Source organism: Cetorhinus maximus, chromosome 5 (assembly GCF_964194155.1).
Source record: "Cetorhinus maximus chromosome 5, sCetMax3.hap1.1, whole genome shotgun sequence".
NCBI classification, from domain to species: domain Eukaryota; kingdom Metazoa; phylum Chordata; class Chondrichthyes; order Lamniformes; family Cetorhinidae; genus Cetorhinus; species Cetorhinus maximus.
In genome coordinates, this window is record NC_135883.1 from 136328981 (window position 1) to 136346017 (window position 17037).

General features: G+C 40.3%; 1 protein-coding gene across 1 annotated transcript in view; it reads right to left on the reverse strand.

The window, feature by feature from the left end:
• Positions 1 to 1561: 1561 nt before the first annotated feature.
• Positions 1562 to 17037, reverse strand: part of popdc1 (popeye domain cAMP effector 1) — a 54740-nt gene continuing 39264 nt past the window's right edge. The window contains exons 8-10 of the mRNA XM_078542864.1: positions 15108 to 15275; positions 9398 to 9539; positions 1562 to 5524 (exon numbers count right to left, since the gene is read on the reverse strand). Of these exons, the coding sequence (XP_078398990.1) occupies positions 5409 to 5524; positions 9398 to 9539; positions 15108 to 15275 (426 nt within the window). The 3' untranslated portion in view covers positions 1562 to 5408. The remainder of the gene's footprint in view (positions 5525 to 9397; positions 9540 to 15107; positions 15276 to 17037) is intronic.

The following is a 17037-nucleotide window of genomic DNA, read 5'->3' on the forward strand; positions in this document are numbered from 1 at the left end:
ACTAGAACATGTTGAGCTGGTAATCTGAACATTAAGATGCGTCAGTCTCTGAAAAAGTACATGTTAGAATAAGAAAAGCTTAAAGTGAGATTGGCAAGTGAGGTACTGCCATCACTGTTAGCTGTATCAGCAAACGGTGATGGGAAGTGGAGCAAATATAGAGACAGAATCATGGAACTGGCAACATAGAGAATATTATGGATGATTTGACAGAGTTGGAAGTGTTGAAAAGATGGAAGGGCTCATGAAGTGGATACTGGTAACTTTCAAGCTGAGGAAAGCAGTTATTTGTTTTGATGGAAGGGGTCACAAAGCATGGTTAATTCCTGGTGGGAGGGAGTGCATCAACAAGGACATGAGAAATAGCAGGAGTAGGCCATATGGCCTGCTGAGTTGCTCCACCATTCAATACAATCATGGCTGATCTTGGACTTCAACTCCATGTTCCCACCTGCTCCTCATATCCCTTAATTCTGAGCAAAAATCTGTCCTTCCCAGCCTTAAATGTACTCAACAATGCAGCATCCACCAGCCTCTGGGGTAGAAAATTCCAAAGATTCACAACCCTTTGAGTGAAGTAATTTCTCATCTCAGTCCTAAATGATTGGCCCTTTATCCTGAGACTGTGCCCCGTGTTTTAGACTCCCTGACCAGCGGAAACAATCTCTCAGCTCCACCCCAAGAAGCCCCTTCAGAATTTTGTAGGTTTCGATGAGATCACCTCTCGTTCTTCTAAACTACAGAGAATATAAGACCAATTTACTCAGCCTGTCATCAAAGGACAACCCCCTCACACCAGGGACCAATTTAGTGAACCTCTGCTGTACTGTCTCTAATGCAAGTATATCCTTTCCTTACAGTACCAAGAGTCCGTAAAAAGTCAGGGAAGATAATATAAAATATAACTGGCAGAGAAAGAAGAAAGCAGCTGAAAGCACAATGAGAGGTTGATTTGAGGTTCATAGGCTGCAAAGCAACACCGGTTTTGCTTGAATGCTGTGGTCACTAATCTCCTTTGAGGTGGGATCGTCATATGTCAAGAAGAGTCAAAGTAAAAACAGCTGAGCTGCCAGATGAGAATGTTAAAAATACCTGGTGCACGTGCAACATATGGGAAAAGAGTGTGGGAAATATCCTTCACATTATTGGTAGAGGACTTCAGTAAAACAAGCTACGCCTGACCCCATGATGAATTACCAGACCCTGTTATACCATATATACAAACTGGGTGCATTAGAAAATGTGAAGCTAAACAGAAGTGTTATAGGTCTAAAGAGCTATATTCAGACAGGCAGAGAGAGAGACACATGATTGGTTATAGTCTAAATTGATAGTGGGTGCCACAAGCCAAAGACATCGACTCCAGGACCTGGATGGCCCCCTAATGTTGCAGTGAATTGTTTGCAATCCTCCAAGTCTGACTAGCGCATTGTAGAGAAGCTTCAGCCTAACTTCTGGGGATTAAAACACAGAGCATTCCATTTACAATTTGCTTCATTTCTACCTCAAAGCAGTCCATAAGACATAGGAGCAGAAATTAGGCCATTCGGCCCATCAGTCAGTGACAAATCAACTGCCAAAGGTCTCTTTCATCTTCCATTTTGGCCAGCAAATATACTAATAAGCAACATATACATTCTAATTTTATTTTCCAATATTCGGAGTGTCTTGTATTTGTCCGTAGAACCTTAGAAAGGTTACAGTGCAGAAAGAGGCCATTCAGCCCATTGTGTCTGTGCCGGCCAAAAAAAAAGAAACTAGCCGCTCATTTTAATCCCACTTTCCAGCATCTGGTCCATAGCCTTGCAGGGTACAATGCTTCAGGTGCAGATCCAGGTACCTTTTACATGAGCTGAACGTTTCAGCCTCAACCAACAATTTAAGCAGTGAATTCCAAACACCCGCCACCCTCTGGGTGAAAAAGTTTCTCATGTCCCCTCTAATCCTTCTACCAATCACCTTAAATCTATGTCCCCGGTAATGGACCCCTCAGGTAGGGGAAAACAGGTCTTTCCTATCTACCCCTCTCAATTTTGTACACTTCAATTAGGTCACCCCTTAACCTCCTCTGTTCTAAGGAAAACAACCCTAGCCTATCCAATGTTTCCTCATAGCTGCAATTTTCAAGCCCTGGCAACATTTATGTAAATTTCCTTTGCACTCGCTCCAGAGCAATTATGTCTTTCCTGTAATGTGATGACCAGAACTGTACACAAAATTTCAGCTGTGGCCTAACCAGCATTTTATACAGTTCCATCACTACATCCCTGTTTTTGTATTCAATACCTTCGCCAATAAACAAAAGCATTCCATATGCTTTTTTCACCACCTTATCTACCAGTCCTGCCGCCTGTGGACATGCACTCCAAGGTCTCTCACTTCCTCTACCCCCTTCAATAACTTCCCGTTTCGTGAGTATTCCCTTGCTTTGTTTGCCCTCCTCAAATGCATTACCTCACACTTTTCCAGATTGAATTCCATTTGCCACTTCTCTGCCCAATCAACCAAACTATTGATATCATTCTGGAGTCGACAGCTATCCTCTTCACCATCAACTACACGGCCACGTTTTGTGTCATCTGGAAATTTCCCAATCATGCCTCCCACATTTAAGTCCAAATCATTAATATATACAAATAGCAAGGACCCCAACACTGAGCCCTGTGGAACCCCATAGAAAATGATTTTCCATTCGTAAAAGCATGCATCGACCATTACCCTTAGTTTCCTGTCACTGAGCCAATTTTGGATCCAACCTGCCACCTTCCTCTGTATCCCATGAGATCTCACTTTCCTGACCAGTCTGCCATATGGGACCTTGTCAAATGCCTTACTGAAATCCATGTAAACAACGTCCACTGCACTACCCTCATCAATACTCCTTGTTACTTCCTCAAAAAATTCTATTGAGTTAGTAAGACACCATCTTCCCCTAACAAAACCATGCTGACTATCCCCGATCAATCCGTGCCTCTCTCAGAATTGTTTCCAGTAACTTGCCCATCACCGATGTCGGAATGACCGGCCTATAATTTTCTGGCCTATCCCTCGTACCCTTTTTAAGTAATGGTATCACATTCACAGGCCTCCAATACTCTGGGACCTCGCCTGCACCTAGTGAGGATTGGAAAATGATCCTGAGCATCTGCTATTTCTTCCCTGGCTTCCTTCAACAGCCTGAGATACAATCCATCCAGCCCTGGTGATTTATCCACCTTTATGATGCCAGTCCCTCCAGTACTTCCTCTCTCACTATGCTTATTGTATCCAATACTTCACACTCCTCCTCTCTAACTGAATTTCATCTGGCACTCATCAGCCTAGGTGCAATCCTGTTAAGTATTTGTAACATCTTAGGTTCAACCTCTAACTCCACCCTAGCTTGATTTCATCTGCAAATTTACTAACCGGCCTATCATCACTCAATCATCATTGAGAAATGATCCAAGGTCTTTTATGTGCACCAGAAATAAACACACATTCCTGTAACACTTGGCAAAATACTTATCCCATTGCACTGTAGCTCCCTTTACTTCTGCTTTGCTTTATCCCCTTTAGTCAGTTACTGATCCACATCCATGACTCAGCCCTGATATCCTTCAGCTATTCAATGTGATACTTTATTGAAACAGGTTGGTAAAGGGAAACATAGTATATGATTTTCACTTGTTAAATTTTGATGGCCCATCTTTAACAAACAAGAGGTTGTTAGGCAAGATTTAACTCTTTAAAAGCCATGGTGCCCTTAGTTTATTAGGCTATGTTATTGCAAGTGCTTTGTTTCTAGTTAGTTATTCGATTAATTTTATGATCAAGTTAATGTAGTTACCAGGTAAGACTCTGTTACCCTTCTTCAATATGCAAACTGGGGGTTACCATTGACCAGAAACTGAACTGGACTAGCCATATAAATACTGTGGCCACAAGAGCAGGTCAGAGGCTAGGAATCTTGCGATGAGTAACTCACCTCCTGACTCCCCAAAGCCTGTCCACAATCTACAAGGTACAAGTCAGGAGTGTAATGGAATACTCTCCACTTGCCTGGACGAGTGCAGCTCCAACAGCACTCAAGAAGCTTGACACCATCCAAAACAAAGCAGCCCGCTTGATTTGCACCCCATCCACAAACATTCATTCCTTCCACCACCAACGAACAATGGCAGCAGTGTGTACCATCTAGAGGTTGCACTGCAGAAACTCACAGAGACTCCTTAGGCAGTACCTTCCAAACCCACAACCGCTACCATCTAGAAGGACAAGGGCAGCAGATACATGGGAACACCACCACCTGGAAGTTCCCCTCCAAGTCACTCACCATCCTGACTTGGAAATATATCAGTGTTCCTTCCCTATATCCTTTTCCAGTTTCTTATGGCAGTCTGCTCTCTTATCTGTCCTGCTCTTGTGTAAGGCTGAATTCAGCCCAACATTCACCATCTCTTTCAAGCTCTACAAATCACTTTTCACTACTATTACTTTTATTTTCCTGTGATCATTTTTAAATTTATAATTTTGACACTCTTAGGCACGTAATTTGTCCTGGGTGCACTGAGGTTTTGAAAGATGTCAATTCATTGTTGACAGATTTATATGTGAGTGTGCCTCCAAATTCTGTTACAACACTTGCCCCCTGGTACTCCAGAAAACTCTTGGCAGCCCCACCACTCTCTTCACAAGAAAAAACACCAGCTAAATGCATTCAAGTAAAATGGGCCAGGTTTTATTTTTTTAGACGACCAGCAAAATTACGGAGAACCCATTACTTTATGACTAAAAGGGTGAGTGAGAGAAGATAGTGCTGAAGGGATGCTTGCTTGTCATTGAATATTTTGTCATTGTTCAGCATCACTGTGCCCTTATTCAGTGCATCAAGGGGCCCATGACAGACAGCTCTTTTCTAGGTCAGGTGATCTTTAGTGCCTCGTACTATCCAAGAAGCAGAAGATGAATCCTAACAAATAGCTTCCAAATTGACTTGAATATAAGCACAGGCATTTAACCAAATCTTAATGTCAAAAACTCATTTTAAAATGGAAGCAACAGCTCTCCCACTGACCCTTGCCCATCAATGCTAATCATTAAACTTTTTGCTAAAACATAAGTGGGGTGGAACTAATCTGCTTTTACCTTTAATAAGATTATACATTTTGAACAAAAATGTGAATTGTGGTGCATTGTTTCACACTTCACAGTCAATAACAAAATTAGGAAAGGAACAGAAAAGTGACAGAGTGATAAAGCATATGAACACATGCCAAATCCTGGACCTCTGTGTATTTATACAGTTGCCACAGCTGGCTGTGTAATGGTGGTTCAGTGGTTAAAAGCAACAGGACTTATTTGTAAGATGCTTGTACTTTCCAGCAGACAAGAGCTCTTCTCTGCTAGGAACATTCCACTTTGTTTGCTCAGGACCAGTTGGGGGCCAACTGGGCAACTGGTGAAGGTGGTTCAAAGACATCATCCTCAATAGTCTCCTCAATGGATTTCATTTTTCCTGAAGTCCTAGTATATGGGGACCTCTCTGTTGTGTTTAAAAGAAAACAGAAACAAAAATAAAAATCTCTGCAATCAAAGTTGTTTGCATCCAAGTTAATTGTCAATAATGCATAAAGTCTTTCTTTATTACAAACTTAATTAGCTTATTTTTGAGATGGAAGCTCTAAACAAAATAGAAACTAATGCCCTCCATAGTTTACTGACAAAGTAATGACAAGGTTTATGCGCAAATGCTACAGCAACTTCAGGTGAGGGAAAATGTCCAATTAAACTTGGAAATCCAAAGTTACTGCCTGGGCTGAGTTGGATTGCTCTTTTAAAGCAGCAGCACAGGTACATCAGGCCAAATGGTTTCCTGTGTTGTAAGATTCAATGAGATGCACTGCTCTGCCATATCTTTGCAAAGATAGCAATTTGCTGTTTAGCTTACTATTGAAATGCATTGAACAACATGAAGTTGCTAGTTGCACAGTAGATTCAAGCTAAACGCACCACAGAAAGTGAGGTGTTGTCCATTTCAGTTCCAGTACCCTTTTAACAGTGTGATAGTTGCAAATTACTGCCAGTCAATTTTGTTGGCATTGAAAATTAACTATTACCTGTGTGGAGTCTCATGCCACAAAATTATTGTCCGCTGTATTCCTATCTAAATTTCAAAAGTCGACCAATAATAAATGAGTGTTAATTTACATGGTTGCTTATAACTGTATTCGTTCTGACTTACTCACTATTTCGATTTTGCATTGATTCTCAATTGCATATTTTTTGGAAAATCACTCAATTACCCTGCTCATTGCATAATAATTAATTACAATAATCACATCAAACAGCATGCAAGTTAATTTACCGAGCAAATCCTAAGAAACTATTTTTGTTAAAATTTCCTTAGTGAAATAAAACTGAAGATGTTATATTGAAAATAAAAGGTTTTGTAAATTAAAACATAACATAAAACTAAACAGTGTTAAAAATGTATTTGCAGAAAGTGATGATAAAGTTTGTCTATCCCTCCTTAGAAACTACTTCTTGCCCAGCCCCATAGGCCTATTAAAACTATAAGACATCTTTTAGCTCTACATTTGTTTTATCCATCCTTCAATATCAACCATTTTCAACTTATAATCAGTTGCATCTCTTTGAAAACTCAAGTAAATTACTGTTCAAAGTTACCAAAAATCACGCACAGTTTACCTGAAAACTTGGGAAACAAAGAAAAAGTTTTCCATTAGTGAGCTTTGTTTTATTTAAATATACATGGTTAATACCAGCCAATGTTATAGTCTTACGTTAGGATTTTAACACTGGTACAACAGCATTTGTGCAGATTGAAAGGATACACAAAATGTAGTTATGTAGTTACATGCACAATGCTCAAATGCTAGAGATGGACAAATATTTTTTTGAAAATAATACAAGAAATCTATATTTTTACCCATCTTAATGAAGTTGAAAGAGCAACCAGCAAGGAAGGTTTGGTGATACCAAATTCAATGTGGTTCGTTACCATCTTAAGAACCATCTTATCGTACATGGAGGGTTCCATTTTTCCAGCTGTTCCCATTCTGCCCGTATGCAGAATCAAGCAGTTGTATGCATGCAATAAACAGTCAGTGTTTATGCTCATCAGGGTATCCTGTGTTTTGTTGTTGGACAGAACAAAAATGTGTATGCTTCTTTCGGCCCAAGAAACAGAAACCGTTTTAAACCATCCAAATTATAGATATCAATTGTAAATTTTCAAAACAATCTGGATGTTCACCACTAGTCACACAACAAATATCCCTGGCCAATAACTACATCAGATTGACAACTCTTAAATGTCACACAAGGTTTTTTCAGGCTCATGCTAAAATGCATGTTTGCTAACCTACATGTATCTGTCACTGCTACTGTGACAGTGTGGGATGGTTTTCTTCCTTTACCTCTCCCAAAGGCTAAGGGGGCAACTGCAGCATTTGCATGGAAATGACTCAAACCATGCATCAACTTGGGATTTTTCTGGACTATACGGCTCAGTAGCAAATGGCAAGGAACATTTATGCAATGAGTCATTAAGAGTTAACGGCCTTAGTTATTCTGCCTGTATCACTGCAGAACAGAATTTTGCAATTTAGACATCGCTACAAAACCATTAAATCAGAAAACAACAGCAGGACCAGTTACATATTCTCCCATGAAATAGTTATATAGTTTCAATTTTTCACACTTATTCAAAAAGAAAAGTGCAAAATAGTCTAGTCAAAAATTTAAAGAAAGAGAGACTCATCACCACGTAAGCAGATTTCAGTTAGGCACTGAAATCTGGTTAAGATTCCACCATCGGAACAGGAGGCTACCTTATAACTCGAGAAAGGCCACAACAAGGTATGTTGTAGGGAAAATACAGAAAAACAGCCAATGGCCAAATGACTTTACAACTGAGAGCTACAATTTAGGCTAAATACGTTAAATCTCGCACCATTACCATATCAAATTTGTTACAACTGTAACCCTTCGAATGCAAGTATAGGCTCGAAACTGTGGTCAGTAAAGGGACAATAAGTTCTATTATTGTGTACACACTACAATATCATCCTGTTCTTCCTCAAGTAGCGGCATCTACTTTTAAAAAAACACCATTTCTGACAATGCAGAATTCCATGAATACTGTATTAAAATTTTAACCTAGATTATGTGTCCAAATCCTGGAGCAGTGCTTCAACCTACAATATTCTGGTACGATATTGCTCAACTGTGTTCCAGTTAACGTGAGTCATCACAACAACTTTGATAAATTAATTTTCCTTCGAAGGCTGAGTAATTTAATCTGGATTTCTCCATAGTTAAGAAAAAAATAACTTTGGGTTTATAATAACGTACTGACTTTTTTTCTTCCAGTACCTGGGACCATGTAGTTAGTTGCAATCGGACCAAGCGTGAACAAAATGCAGTAGTTGACTCCTTTCAGACAAATTAGAGCAGTCTTGCAGGTTAGTTCCTTTTTACAAAATGAAAACAACACAAAATGTTAACGTCAGGCACAAAAAAATCCACAGGCACACAGGGGAGCACACAGCTACCGTCACAACCTTGAATTCATACAGTTGGGCGCAGAATTAGGTCAGATATAGAACCAGCTGAGGGTTAGTCTGCCGGGTCACTTCAAAAAGGATGAACTGCTTTGAAAGTTTTACACCAGATTTTACTATTCTAGTCCAAGAAAAGTAAAGTTTATTTGTTATCAGGTAGGAAATATAGAAAAACATTCCGTAGTTTTTCTTTGTTTAAGTGACAAGAAGAAACTTTAAAACTTTAAAGAACCTTTCCTCAGAAGAGTTAATGGGCAGGTTAGGAGTTTGAGACACAGATCATTTGATATGATCTGCGAAAAGGGTAGGTTTGGTGAACTGAAAGACATTTTAACACCCAATGCTTTCTTGTATACTTAAAAAGTGTCAAAAGTGTTTCTCGGTCAGACATCAGAGTCAGTTTGAAGTGTGTATGGCTATGGCCTACAAGAAACATAACTGGAAATAGGATAGAATTATTTGGGGAGCATGGAGTATCAGTTTGATGACTGGTGTCAGTGGGGGAATGGAATACGAGCTGGACTGGGAGGGGAACATGTATCAATAGTGATTACAGCTTTAAGGACTGTGGTTTCCGTTAAATTCCTTTTATAGAGAATGTTAAGGTATCACCTTAAGGAATTTAGGATATATTGGCAGAAGACATGGTAGAGGAAAGCCCTGTTTGATGACTATGAGTTAGTTTTGTTTGAATTAAGCAAACCTCCTGGTTAAACCTGATTCATACTTCTGAGCAGTTAGTTTGACGGTGCGTGATTGTATGCTGAAAGTCACAATTTCTTAATACGTGCAAGAAAGTTGAAGAAAAGTGCCATTTATTTGATGCTCACGGATTGACGAAGCAGTGGAACCTCCATGTAGAAAATGTGATAGTCCATCTTCTGTATCGCTTGTGCTGGTCATACTGTTTCTCATTTTCATCATTGAAAGCTGGGAACATAGACTTGGCTGTCGCTCAAGCTTTTTGGCATCCTGTAAAAAAAAAAGGAAACTTGATTTTCAGAGATAAGATAAACAGAACATCGTTTCTCAATATGAATCACTTGCTATTGAATGCCTACATATTAATCTTTTCAAGGAACCTTACTCAGCACTCACTTTTTCTGGGAGAGTTGCTATTATGGAATTTGGCCTATCTTAAATAGAAGGGAAGTACCACATAAGGGCCACTCAAGACAATATTTTCAACTTTGAACTGGAAGGGTTACCCGCCCTGCTATATATATTTTTGGACTGTGAGTAACCCTGAAATAATAATTCTTTTAAAATAACCTCCAGTTAAAAGAATACTAGATCCCTGAAACAAAGTTAGTTTATCCCATTCTGATCTTGTAATTGACAGAAGCATTCTTGGAAACTGAAAATCACACACAGGGCCAATTGCAGATTCTTGGTAGAGGAGGGTGACTTAGGTGGCCTCTCTGTTGAGGGTAAATATCTGAGATAGCTCCCTACTAAAAGCTCTGAGCTACAAGGCAGCAGTTCACAAAAAGACACTCCTTCCACGGAGACGCATTGGTCTGTTCAACAATTCCCCATGACCAGCAATAGTTGAGCTCCTGCTGACTCAGTTCTCCTCCTTTCCATAACAAAATTCAAGTACAGAAAGCACCATCATCAATTCCAGTTCAAACGCAGATGTTAGATTTCACCATTAAGTGGTGCACTTCCCACCTTATTTAGGAAAATGATTTATCTGTTTTCATTGTTAAATAATGTATACAAGTTAGGTTATGTGTCCAAGCCTGTTGATAAGGATTTTTTTTAATGTTTGATTAAGTGCACCTGGTAATAGATAGATTGTCTGCAAAGTCCTCCTCTGTTTAGCTTTCTGCTTTGTTTGGGGGAAAAAAAACACTTGTAACATGCATTAAGTCTGAACTGGATACTTGCACCAAGTTTGGCTCTCTTGAACCCATCTCCCTCTAAATTGTTATTGGATAACATAATAGGGAATATTTTACATCCATTCTCAGGATACAATATTCAAATGAGGCATGTTAAGATCAGTGGCAACATATACTATGATCTACCTTTGCTGTGCTTTACAATAAGGGAACTAACCTTCCAGAGGGCTCGGCAGACTCGTCTGTTACTAGAAAGTCCAATTTAAATCTCAAAGTATGGATTGAAGCATTCCTTTAAAATAACAACATTTGGAGAAGAGAGGATGGGTGGAGGGAAGGTTAGGGGTCCAAAATACATAATATTCAGTGAATAAACATGTTAAATCAGTAATTGTGCATTACACAAGGCTGCAGGATATATTTTATTGGAAATATAACTTTTGCTAAAGTGTGACAGTAATACGTAAACGGGATTTCCACTACACTTCCCGCAGTTACATGGCAGAACAAGAGCTGGTCTGAGGAAATTCTGGGCCACAACTTCTGAAATAAACTCACTATTGATTTGTAACAGAATAGGCGAAGGAAGAAAAGATCATGTCACATTTTTAAAATATGTAATAGAGCATGCTATTACTGCCCTTGGCCTTTACATTTTCATGGTCTTTAAACAGTCACTTCATTCAGTAACTTGGTCCCCATTGGCTTCCTCCCTCCCTTTCACCTTAAGTCGGTGACAATTGTTTTTTTCTTTATTCTTTCAGAGGATGTGGGTGTCAACGGCAAGGCCACAATTTATTGCTCATCACTAATTGCCCTTGAATTGAGTGACTTGCTAGGCCATTTCAGGGGCCAGTTAAGAGTCAACCACATTGCTATGGGTCTGGAGTCACATGTAGGCCAGACCAGGTAAGGACAGCAGATTTCCTTCCCTCAAGGTCATTAGTGAACCAGATAGGTTTTTACAACATTCAATGACAGTTGTCATGGTCACCATTACCGAGAATAACTTTATATTCCAAATTAATATTTTATTAATTGAATTTAAATTTCACCAGCTGCCACGGTGGGATTTGGACCCATGTTCCAAGAGCATTAGCCTGATCCTCTGGATTACTAGTCCAGTGATGTTGCCACAATGCCACCATCTCCCGAATCATCAACTTTCCATTCTCCATGTGTGAGTCATAGTCAACAGACTATTCCACCAAAAGGGCATCACAACCATCTGTGTTCCTGCCATTGTCTAACGAATGCAGACACACACAAACAGTGATCACAACTGGGAATCTTAAACAATTTTTCCACTCTCAAGCCCAGGGACTCAGGCCAATTACAGTACTCTGCTGCCCTTAGGTGACTGAGTAATTTAACACAAACCAGGATCAGGATCAAACCGGAGACCTTGTGGTCTGTATGGCTTAGTAATGGTGTCAGCAATATAGCGATATGTGGGTGGGGGTGGAAAAACACGTGGATTAAAAGAAAAACACTTCCTCCCCTTGAATTTTATGTAAAGTTCTTAGCCATTGTAGCTTTTCCATCGATCTTAGGGCTGGCAAATCCAGACTAACTATTACAGGATTATTAACTTTGCTTCATAGAGGTTTAGGACTTACATTTCCACTACTCTGATCGGACTGCTACAAAATTGACTGTGATTTAACTGAATCCAGACACAGTTTCCTTGCTCAGTTTTACCAACTGATTGCAGAATGAAGGACACAGCGAGATAACAAATTTGCTCATTCAAGACTTGCTTGTTAATTATGCAAGAGATTACGCAAATAGAAAAACATCTGGGCAGGAAAAGGAAATGAAGGTCAGCTTGCAATATTCTGAAGTTTCACATTATATTTGGCCAATTCCATTTCAACAAAAAACAAAGCCTTGTCAGTCTAACTTAATCTTCATTCATTACTGAGATACAGGCATAGCTGTCATAACATGCAGCTTACTTCCTTTACAAATCAACACTGTAAAATAATTCAACAACATCTTTCCCATCAATGGTAGCTGGATTCTCTATTTATGATGGTGAGGTGAGAGTGTCTGCCCTTGACATCAAGGCTGCATTTGACCTAGTGTGGAGCTCTTGCAAAACTAGAGTCAATGGGAATCAGTGGGAAAACTCTCCACTGGTTGGAGTCATACCGAGCACAAAGGAAGATGGTTGTGGTTGTTGGAGGTCAATCATCTCAGCTCCCGGATATCACTGCAAGAGCTCCTCAGGGCTAGACCCAACCACCTTCAGCTGCTTCATCAATGACCTTCCTTCCATCATAAGGTCAGAAGTGGGGATGTTTGCTGATGATTGCACAATGTTCAACACTATTCGTCACTCCTCAGACACTGAAGCAGTCCATGTCCAAATTCAGCAAGACCTGGACAATATCCAGGCTTGAGTTGACAAGTGGCAGGTACCATTCACGCCACACAAGTGCCAGGCAATGACTATCTCAAACAAGAGAATCTAACCATCACCCCTTGACATTCAATGGCATTACCATCACTGAATACCTCACTATCAACATTCTGGGGGTTACCACTGACCAGAAACTGAACTGGACTAGTCATATAAACACTGTGGCTACAAGAGCAGGTCAGGGGCTAGGAATCCTATAGCAAGTAACTCACCTCCTGACTCCAAAAAGCCTGTCCACCATCTACATGGCACAAGTCAGGAGTGTGATGGAATACTCTCCACTTGTCTGGATGAATGCAGCTCCAACAACACTCAAGAGGCTTGACACCATCCAAGACAAAGTAGCCCACTTGATTGGCACCCCTTCCACAAACATTCACTCCCTCCACCACCGAAACACAGAGGCAGTGTGTACCATCTGCAAGATGCACTGCAGGAACTCACCAAGGCTCCTTAGGCTGTACCTACCAAGCCCAGGTCAAGGACAAGTGCAGCACATACATGGAAACACCACCTAGAAGATCTCCTCCAAGCCACTCACCATCCTGACTTAGAAATATATCACCGTTCACTGTCACTGGGACAAAATCCTGGAACTCCCTCCCTTACAGCACCTTGAGTGTAGCTACGCCACAGGGATTGCAGTGGTTCAAGAATACACCTCACCACCACCTTCTCAAGGGCAACTAGTGATGGGCAATAAATGCTGGCCTAGCCAACGACGCCCAATCCCATAAATGAATAAAATAATCCCGCAAATGAATTTTAAAAATGCAATGTCTTCCATGCCAATTTGGCACTACTTGTAATTGAAATAGCACAGAGGTATTCAAGGCTTAAAATGTATTCTCAATGCTCATCTAACATCCTTAAACCTTTTTTTTAAAAAAGGTTATGGGTTACTTGAACCTTTCAAATAGCTCCTGAACACTCTGCACAAATGAAATGCATGGGTGATATTATGTCATTAAATAGCCAAGTGTTCATCGGGTTTGCATGTGCAAAACATCTGGAGATCACAATAAGCAACTACAGAAAAAACACAACAGCAACTGCACTCTAATGAAACATAATGTAATATGTCTACAAGACAAATTAGACAGAAATATTGCACTTGGTGAATCATTTTCTTTGAAGGATTAATTGTCTGCTGAAATGTTTAGTCAGCCTCATTAATGAATGTCCTGAACACATTTTTAAAAGTTGTGTTCTAACAGTTTATTGTCCTGTAGAATTGTACTCAGACTGTTTGATTTGCTTAACTCTGTCCTCTCAGGTTGCAGTGTCTACATGGGTTAGTAAAACATTAAAATCTTAAATGCAAACATTTTCCTGATCATACCTCCATAGAAGCTCATCATCTGCACTGTATTCTGAGTGCTGTGCAGTTGTGTTTGCATTTAATGTTGTTGGACTTGAAAAGGGTCCATTTTGTGAATTATCTTCCTGATGCATTTTGTGTACATAACATGAAGTCTTTAGTTAGAAGATAATCAGTGACAATATATTGCAGGTACACTTCAACAAAAGGGCTGATAAAAAGCCTGGGTTGGGTTAATAGAGCTCCTCAATTGGTTCATGAACCACCCAATGTAGCACCAACCCACAAGGTCCAATGGGTTCCACATTCGGTCTATGGTTTATGCTGAGTACTTAGTATTTGAGTGTTATGACAACCCAAGTTTAGGCAGGGGAAAAAAAAAATCAGCCAGGATTCCTATTCCCAATTGCTACCCATTGATCCATGGTGGAATGTGTGGACATTGGGTGAGAACAGGAACTGGCTCTGGTACGGTAGAATCGGCTACTACTTAATATTTAGACTCACACATGAAGAATAGTTGAGTGTCAGACAAGATCTGGCACCGACATGACCAAACCCAAGTATGATTTGCTACTTCGAAAGAGGTAGAGATTTAAAAAAATGGAAACCAAAAACAAAATGGTCAAAAACAATCACACAATAAAGCCCACATAATTTTCTTTTTAATCACATCACAGCCTGTTCATTATATGTTCTATATATTGTACACAAGTTTATTTTCGTACTTAAATTTAATAATGGCTCATTATGTGCAACACCTGGGAGATCAATTAATAAGTGCATATATTGAAAGATATTTTTAAATGGCTGCTCTAAAGAAGTTTTATTCTCAGTACATATTCTTCATGCAAAATATTTTACAACTGGGCAATTTTAATGTTTCAAATTCCCAATTCTCTTAGGAAATTTATATAATATTAAACTTCAGCAAGTCTAATACCTACTTTGTCACTTAGTGTTGGGTCATTCAAAGAATACAGCTTGTTCGTGATATCTTTGCCAATTAGATACTTAAACACTTCATGAAGAAATGATTCAGTCTCCAGGAAGAAAGTTAGCCTCTCTCTGGACCAGCACAAAAACTTGCAGTTATCTTCAGCCACAATGGTTACCTGAAGAGAGAAGATATTATTGTGAGGCATCATAGCTGTGCAAGGCACTGCAAAGTGTAAAAACTACCTTGATCTCAAGTGAAAATGCTAAATGCACATGGCTTCAGTCCCAGCGGATGGTATTAATTGAATCTACCAACCATGAGCGACTCTTGGCCACTCCTCCACTAATGATTGTTTAAAGCTTATTATACCTTCAACTCAGTCTGTAAGGAAATCCCAGGGGCAGAGAAGGTGATCAGATTTCTGTTCCTCTAAAACTATAAAGACACCATGTAACCCAACCAGCAGCTCAAAATTCTACATCAGGATGTACCATGGAGTGGCCCAGCATGATGTTCTGCTTGATTTCCTGTGTGCACAATTACCAACCACATCTGTTTCGCTGTGGGAGATGTCAGGTAGAGACCAGGTTCACCTCCACAGGAACACAAAGGAAAAAAACTGATAAATCACCAAAGCCTGCTCTCCCTTTCCGCCTAGCATCCAATTTCAAAGTAGCTGAGCCCTGGGATCAGGTTGTTTGGTTCCCTCTTCAGGAAGAGGTGCATGCAACATACAGTCCGAATTAAAAACAATCTGACAGATGTCGGTAACCAGTTCTTTAAGGACGAATACAATATGTGTACCCTAACACTTAAAGTTAAGAATTTTTGTAATTTAACTTCAAAATGTCAAAACTAAGCTATGCAGATCCAAGTTACAAAACAGAAAATATCCATTTTGTAACTATGAAAGAACTGGATTAAGCTTACTCATATGTTTATATTCCTTAAAAGGGATGGGGAAAGACCAGCACTGACCCTCTAAAATGGATGTATATTTCACCACGAAAGCACAGAGACTAGAACGAGGGGGATGAATCAGACAAGACCGCACACATCCAATGTGGGAACAAAGCTCTTATTTCTGGGAATTCCTGGTATTAAAAATCTGAATCCAGTAAACTGATACTGAATATCCACAAATCAAAACAGGACACATCTCTCTGCTTCCAGTATTCTCGAATTGCACTTCAAACTACAAAAGCGAATCAGACACTGAACGCATTATAGTTTCAGTGATCCCCGAAGGACTAGAAAATAATCAATTTATAGCTCAACAGACATGGGGGAGAATTTTTCTAATGCGGACAGGAGTGGGTGCAGAGCCGGTCACCGTCCGCGATAGGCTGCGCACCGCCATTTTACACGGGCGCGCCAATTAAGGCCCGCCCAGCATAACGCAAGGCCAGTAGCACTCAGCGCTATCTATGCAGGCGGGGTGAGGGGGCGGGGGGGGGGAGAGAGGAGGGAGAGTCGGGGCCTGCGGTCTTTTGCGCAAAAGAGCGCAGCAATCTCCGTGCCTCAGGGAGGTTGAATGGATTAGAAAACTTTTGAATAAATAGAGTAGAAATTTATTTAAACATGTCCCCTCATGTGACAGTGTCATATGAGCTGCGACATATTTGTAAAGTTCGGAAAATTTATTTCTTTCTTTTATAAAAAGCTTCAGGAAACCTCATCCCATTGGTGGAAGAGGTTTCCTGAAAAACGCAAAGGCCGCTTGGGCTCTTCGCCTACCCACCAACCTTAAGGTTGGACAGGCAGCACTCTTAACTGGTTTAATTACTTTTTTAATGGCCTTAATAGAACGCTGACATTTTGGCAGGCGCGCAGCCGCCTCTGCCCACACCTGCCGAATGAAATATCAAAATGACACATGCCCGACGTCATCGAGCGTCATTTTACGTGTCGGCGTGTCGGGCCCGCCCCCGCACGCC